Source organism: Leiobunum rupestre, chromosome 4, assembly GCF_980474605.1.
Source record: "Leiobunum rupestre chromosome 4, qqLeiRupe1.1.hap1, whole genome shotgun sequence".
NCBI classification, from domain to species: Eukaryota; Metazoa; Arthropoda; class Arachnida; order Opiliones; family Sclerosomatidae; genus Leiobunum; species Leiobunum rupestre.
The window spans coordinates 23797134-23804344 of record NC_143387.1 but is presented as its reverse complement, the minus strand read 5'-3'; the positions used below and the strand labels follow the sequence as shown (position 1 = coordinate 23804344).

The following is a 7211-nucleotide window of genomic DNA, read 5'->3' as shown; positions in this document are numbered from 1 at the left end:
ATATTATATTATAATTTAATCCCTTAGAAATCGGATAACAAACTAGAACGATTTTTGAAATTTGGTCGCGGGGTCCGATTAGAACTTTTAAAGAACACTGCGTTTGGCTGGTAACGAAAGTTACGCCATCGGCGCCGCACTGGTGAACTAACACTCTATTTTGCCTAAGATTAAATGGCCGACTTTAGCTCGCCGCTAACGCGGTTTTATTTTGACATCTTTAAAGCGACTTATGTTTAATTAAAGTTGAAGAATGGCTCAAAATTGCGTAATTAAATCGTGTAAGAGTAAATACACAAAGAAAACATATCTTTTCACAGGTTAGTGTTAGAAATAGCTTTCTTTTTACCATAATTTCCAATCGCTGGGAACGCACTAGAAAACGCGTTTCTTTCAAATCCGCCGCTCTTCATGTAACCGCGTTTAAAATTTACCACCCAGCTAACTCTTGTTATTTTTGCAATAAATTGCTTGAAAATGAAGCTATTGTGAAGGTTGTGTGAGAGAAAATAATGGGAAAGTCGGAATAACGGGTCACTTCAATTTAAAGGGCAACGGAAGTGAGCTGGCATTTGTGTGCCTATGTATGCAAAGTGCGAAATTTACGGTAAACTCTGCGTGGTCTCGCCAGTACCGAGTGGGGGTGTATTGGGTTAAAAAGCACGTTGCTTTTTCTTTTTTGCCACAGAGCTTGCGTTGCCCTTTAAGTTCATATTGACTGCCGTAAGGATTATAAACAAGACCTGTATCAATGCTTTGAACAGAAAACACGACACCGATGAGACTGTTCAACATGTAGAACGTGAGCGAATCAAACGTATAATAAATTATATTTAATACTTTAAATTAGTACATACATTGTGTATTATTTCAACGCTAAATGTAGACCTCAGAGCCAGCAAGAATATACTTGGTTAATACCTTATATAATCCTTTAGCAAAGACAGTTTCTCTAAACAAAAGTACATCTAATTTTAACAGAAGCAAACTGAAAACCTACTATAAACTAAGTATTATAAATAGTTAGGCCTATGCGCCCAATGTAAAATTCCCAAACAAACAGTAAAGAAAAATTTAACTTTTGGATATGAGATAGCTAGGTAACATATAATTGCATAACATTAGCTTACAAGAGTGACAGGATCAGATAGCAAAGGCTAAGCTTAAGCCTTCCTAACTAGCCCTAAATACAGTAAACTATTTTTTTAAATAAGAAAGATAAGTGACAACAATTATTCAAAAGATAATCTATCATCTCGTAAAATAACAAAGAAATGCTGTTTTTACCTTTCGAAAAATATGAATCCGAAAACCACATTCTGGATAGTTGTAATCCTTCTCTCGCTTTGTACTTACAGCTAAAACTGTTAAAGAAAGTGGAGAACACCTGTAAATGGTTATTTGCAATTGCATCAGTGCCTACGTTATTCACAAAGTAGACCTGATCACTAGATAAAATAAGCTTAAATGGTGTTACTGTCGTTTTAGGCAAGAATCTAATCGGTGGGGTGCCAGCCATTCGATTAAAGGGCAACGCAAGTGAGCTGGTATTTGTGTGCCTATGTATGCAAAGTGCGAAATTTCCGGTAAACTCTGCGTGGTCTCGGCAGTACCGAGTGGGGGTGTAGGGGGTTAAAAAGCACGTTGCTTTTTCTTTTTTTGCCACAGAGCTTGCGTTGCGCTTTAAGCGTTCTAGTAATAGAAATCGGATAACAAACTAGAACGCTTAATCGAATGGCTGACAAGGCACCGATTAGATTCTTGGCTAAAACGACAGTAACGCCATCTGCGCTGCCTCTAGAGGCGCGCTCGCGCGTAACTTGGTTAAAAGTTTTCCCCCACCCCATTGAAATTAATGTAAAGTGGGCGATAGTTAAACGTTAATTAACCTACCAAATGATATAAGAAATATTCCACTGACAATTTTTCCCGTTTATATGAACTTAAATGTAATATAAAATCGTCTTGAAAAATCGTTTATCGCTTTATAACATTCAAAAATAATATTTTTCCCGCACCATGTAGATAACCGAACATCTGCTCGTCTAGGTAAAGTTTGTGTTGTCAACGCGCGTATTAGAAAGCGAAATGAGATTTTAGAAAGTAGGTTGTAATTCGGAACGATATTAATACTTTTCATGAATTTTGTCATCAGTGAATTATAAATATGACTTGAAATAAGTTTCAAGGTTTATTTAAATGCTAGTTTCATAACTTTTAATCCATTGGTTCATTCAGAATTTATCTTTAAAGTAGACGAAAATTTGAAGGCGGTGAATCTTGCCCAGTCTTAAGCCTCGGTTTAATCTACTGCGTATTTTGAAACGGAAAAACCCGATTACTATCGTTAAATCTTGGTTAAATGATGGCGAACGACCTAAACGCAAGGAGAGTTAGTTGTAAACAAAAAAAATGTCGGTCACCTAAGTTTAGCGGTTCGTGACGAGGCTTAAGTGTTCAAAACAAATGGACATTTTTTTATTTAAGCTCGTAGTTTTATTTTTAATTTAACATCCAAATTGTAAAAACTAATTACAATAATACTCTCCATGGTGAACCACGTCTTAACAATGGCCGCGGTTTGTTTACATCTAACTCCCCGTGAATATGAAGACGTTTAAAATCGGAATTTTTTCCCTGCTTTCTCGTCCCTGTATCTACTGTCCTTGTTAAGACTAGGAAAGATTCACCGCTTTCAAATTTTCGATGAAAAGTTATGAAACTAGCTTTTAAATAAACCTTGAAACTTATTTCAAGTCATATTTATAATTCACTGATGACAAAATTCGTGAAAAGTATTAATATCGTTCCGAATTACAACCTACTTTATAAAATCTCATTTTGCTTTCTAATACGCGCGTTGACAACGCAAACTTATAATATTATTAATGTTAAAAATTTTAATTAATATTATTTTTGAATGTTATAAAGCAATAAACGGTTTTTCAAGAGTTAGCTGGATGGTAAATTTTAAAAGCGGTTACATGAAGAGCGGCGGATGCGTTTTAAGTCAACGAAGGCGCAAAATTGGAAGACGCGTTTCGGGTACAACGTTAAAACCGCGAATACGACACAACGATTGCTCGTATGTAAAATGTTCATAGAACATTTTTTGTGGGAAATAGCCGGACCCTAATGTTCATACTTGGGTTTATAGCCGTACATACAATACTAACGTAGATATTCGCGATAAATCATTACTGTGCACCGGTTTCCCCATAACCATTGCTCGTAAAACAACTATTTCTAACAGTAACCTGTGAAAAGATATGGTTTTTGTTTGAGTAATTACTCCTAAAATATTTAATTACGGAATTTTGAACCATTCTTCATTTTTTATTTAAAAAAACTAGCTTTCTATGATTTGAAAGAAACGCGTTTTCTAGTGCGTTCTTAGCGATTGGAAATTATGGTAAATAGAAAACTATTTCTAACACTAACCTGTGAAAAGATGTGTTTTCTTTTGAGTATGTATACTCTTACACGATTTGATTACGCAGTTTTGAGTCATTCTTCAACTTTAATTAGACATAAGTTACTTTAAACATGGGCCAAATAATGATATCAATATTTGGCCCATGCTTTAAAGATTAAAAAAAACCGCGTTAGCGTCGAGCTAAAGTCGGCCATTTAATTTTAGGCGAAATAAAGTGTTAGTTCACCAGTTTGGCACCGATGGCGTAACTTTCGTTGCCAGCCAAACGAAAAGCATGGGCCAAAGGCAGGGTTTTTTAAAAGTTCTAATCGGACCACACGACAAAATTTCAAAAATCGTTCTAGTTTGTTATCCGATTTCTATGGTTCTAGTTTGTTATCCGATTTCTATGGTTCTAGTTTGTTATCCGATTTCTATGGTTCTAGTTTGTTATCCGATTTCTATGGTTTCTCCGTAGGACCGTAGCTGAAGCCGCCGCCGCCTAAAATTGACCGGCTCGCCGCCGCCGACAAAAATTTCGCGGCTTCGGGTTCAGCTGCTGAATTTCTGAAGTATAACTTCTGCCTGCCGGGAGTAGTGGCTCACTCCTGTAATCCCAGGCGTCCGGGAGGCAGAGTTTGTGGAAGGCCGTGTGAGGACGACCACCAATCCCCCAACGGGTGGTCGGAATACTTCCGCCACGGGTGTCCCCACCCCTGTCCCCACGTATCCCCCCGTTGGCGTGGCCGTTACACATATCTCGCCCTGATTAATCAGATGGACGAGAGGACTGAATTGTCCCACACGTTACAATCGAATGAAAAAAAAAAAAAAAATAACTTCTGCCTTGTAGTTTAAATTAGTCAATGATCTTTTATACAATACAGTTAACGATTTTGGTAATGAAAACACGAAATGGTAGGTTAATAAACACCCGCGCAGTAAATAAAGAATTTTTAATTGTTTTCAGGAGAAAATCAGTAGCTAAGCAACTATGAAAATGGGATGCAAAAACGGCTTTTAAAGTTATTGTATTAAAACCTTTTTTGCATGTTAGTTTATTTTAAGACGGTTTTAAATAATAATCATAATATTAAATATGAGCTACCATGTCATTTTAATTCATATTTAAATAATGATAGAAATAATAGTTTAAAATTTAAAACTAAATTTTTATAAATAGGAAATAAGTATAGTTAAGGATGTATTTGGGAAGTGCAAAGTAATAGACCCAAATGAAGGAGATAAATTTGAGCTGATTAGGCGTTTCACCTTATCAAACCAAAATGGAATATCCATTCAAGTCATTAACTATGGAGCAACAATAACGTCTCTAAAAGTCCCAGATAAAAATGGTCATATTGAAGATATTGTTCTTGGCTTTGATACAGTTGAAGGTATATTTGTTAGTAGGTCTAAAAATAATACATAATTGCAAAATTATTACTATTTTTTAGAATATGTAAATCATCCATGTTATTTTGGTGCAACTATTGGCAGATGTGCCAATAGAATTGCGAATGGAAAATTTATCATTAACAATAGGGAATATTCCATTGCTAAAAATGAAGGTGGGAAAAATCACCTTCATGGAGGGAATATTGGATTTGATAAAGTATATTATTAATTAACTGGGAAATATTTTTAATTTAAAAGTTTCAATTTGATCTAGGTTGTTTGGGAGAGTCATGTAAAAGGCAGCTTAGTTACTTTCAGCTATAACAGCCAAGCAATGGAAGAAGGCTATCCAGGCATGATCCAAGCTCAAGTTAGTTTTGAACTAACCCCGCAAAATGAATTAATTATACACTATGAAGTTCAAGATGTTACTGAAACAACAATAGTTAATATGACTAATCATTCTTATTTCAATCTTGCTGGGCATGTATGTATTATAATTACTAAATTATTTCTGCAAAATTAAATATTTCTATTGAATAACAGGGTGCTGGAACAATACATAATCATAGAGCAAAAATATTATCAGACATGTATCTTCCACTAGATAATAATAACATTCCTACAGGTAAGAATTATTCCAAATTATTGAAAGTGTCCTCAATGTGTGTTATTTTTTTAGGTGAAATTGCTTCAGTTAGTAGAACAGTATTTGACCTACGAACAGAAACCGTGTTGTCACAGCTACATAATGTGCCAGGTGGTGGATTTGACCATAATTATTGCCTTAAATACACTGTTCCGAATGAACTACATACTTCAGCCATGTAAGGAAAAGAAAAGTTAAGGATGGGCGAATAGCGCTTTGAGTCTATCAAGACGAATATCGAATACCCAAAAATTTTCTAATCGCATACCGAGACTAATAGTAGTTTTAATGAAAATATTACCTTATCAAATATTCGTCGACTATAGGCCCAAATATTACAAACTTGATATCAGAATTTTGCTAGTGAAAATAAGTTACAATTAACTTAGGACAAGAATTTTATTTTATTTAATAATAAAAATATAGGGATCATAATTCAGAAACCACAACTAAAACTATCTGTACACAGAAAAGTATCCCCTGACTGCAGCGAGCCAACTGATCAATGACGTACGCTCTTTTATATAGAATAACCATATTTTTTTGGGAACAAACTTATGTTGTCGGCCAAAGGCCTTAGACATCAAACACCAATAAAAAGAACAATAACATGATTAGTAAAAACAAGCAACATAGATAAAAATTAAGTTAAAAACAGACAACCAAACTAAAACCTGGGAAGCGCAGCCAGAAATGCCACCAAAGAATGAAAATATGCCGGCCTTGGGGAAAAACTGAAAAAGCAAGTAAAGAGGACAAGGTCTAAAAACGAATATATATGGTTATTCGTCTCGATATTCGGTTATCCACCCACCCTTAGGAAAAAGTTTAACAGAGTCAATAAATTTATTATTGATCATTTTTTTTAATATTGTGTACAGCATCTCGGAACCCAATAGTGGCAGGAAGCTCGAAGTTTCAACTAACCAACCAGGGATTCAGTTTTATACTGCCAATTTCTTACCAACTGATACTTCTTTACGAGGAAAAGCCGGTGCTCTTTATCAAAAACATGGTGCCTTTTGTCTTGAGACTCAAAATTATCCAAATGCAATAAACAAGGTATGTGACTATGAATTTCAAGTTTCAAAAGTGCTATGCTTTTTTTAACTCTTCAATTACTTCATATCAGAAAAACTTTCCAAGTTGCCTTATTCAACCAGGAGAAATTTACAGTCACAAAACTATTTTTAAATTTACTAGTGCCTAGTAAATTTTTATTGATAAGAGCAAGAAATATATTTCTGAAATAATCATGTACACAATTGTATACTAAATTAAGTAATTAGGTAAAAAAAACTATTTTTCTAATACCTTAATTCAAGCGTATAAAATGTATTCATTACATAAAAAAATATACAATTTTTTTTGTAAGATAAATATATTTTTTTTAAAAGGCTGGAAATCAACACAAAATTTGTTAGAAATGAATTTTCACATAAAATCGTCAAGCTACAGGTGATTTCGTATATACCTGTATAATAGTACTAGAATTTATAATTTAAAGGTTTTTATTTAAAATTAAGTAAAACACATTATTTTAATTTTTAAGTTTACCATGCATTTTTGGTCTGGTCACAACCGGATTTCTATGCATTATGTTTATCTATTATTTATGATGTCTAAAATTCCCACTTTGGCTAATAAATAATTTGGAATCGTTTTGTTTACATCTTCCCATGGCGTACATAAAATATATTTGCGAGTTGTAATTATCAGTTTTTTTTTGCGAGCAGACACTAATGGCAT

General features: G+C 34.2%; 1 protein-coding gene across 1 annotated transcript; it reads left to right on the top strand.

Moving 5' to 3' along the window:
- Positions 1-4250: 4250 nt before the first annotated feature.
- On the top strand, positions 4251-6789 carry LOC149947220 (galactose mutarotase-like). Its single transcript, XM_090171608.1, has 8 exons — positions 4251-4333; positions 4599-4812; positions 4873-5030; positions 5088-5300; positions 5360-5441; positions 5496-5640; positions 6344-6524; positions 6595-6789. Exons 1-8 carry the CDS (start codon positions 4331-4333, stop codon positions 6670-6672), a joined length of 1074 nt encoding a protein of 357 aa, XP_090027734.1. The 5' UTR covers positions 4251-4330; the 3' UTR covers positions 6673-6789.
- Positions 6790-7211: the final 422 nt, after the last annotated feature.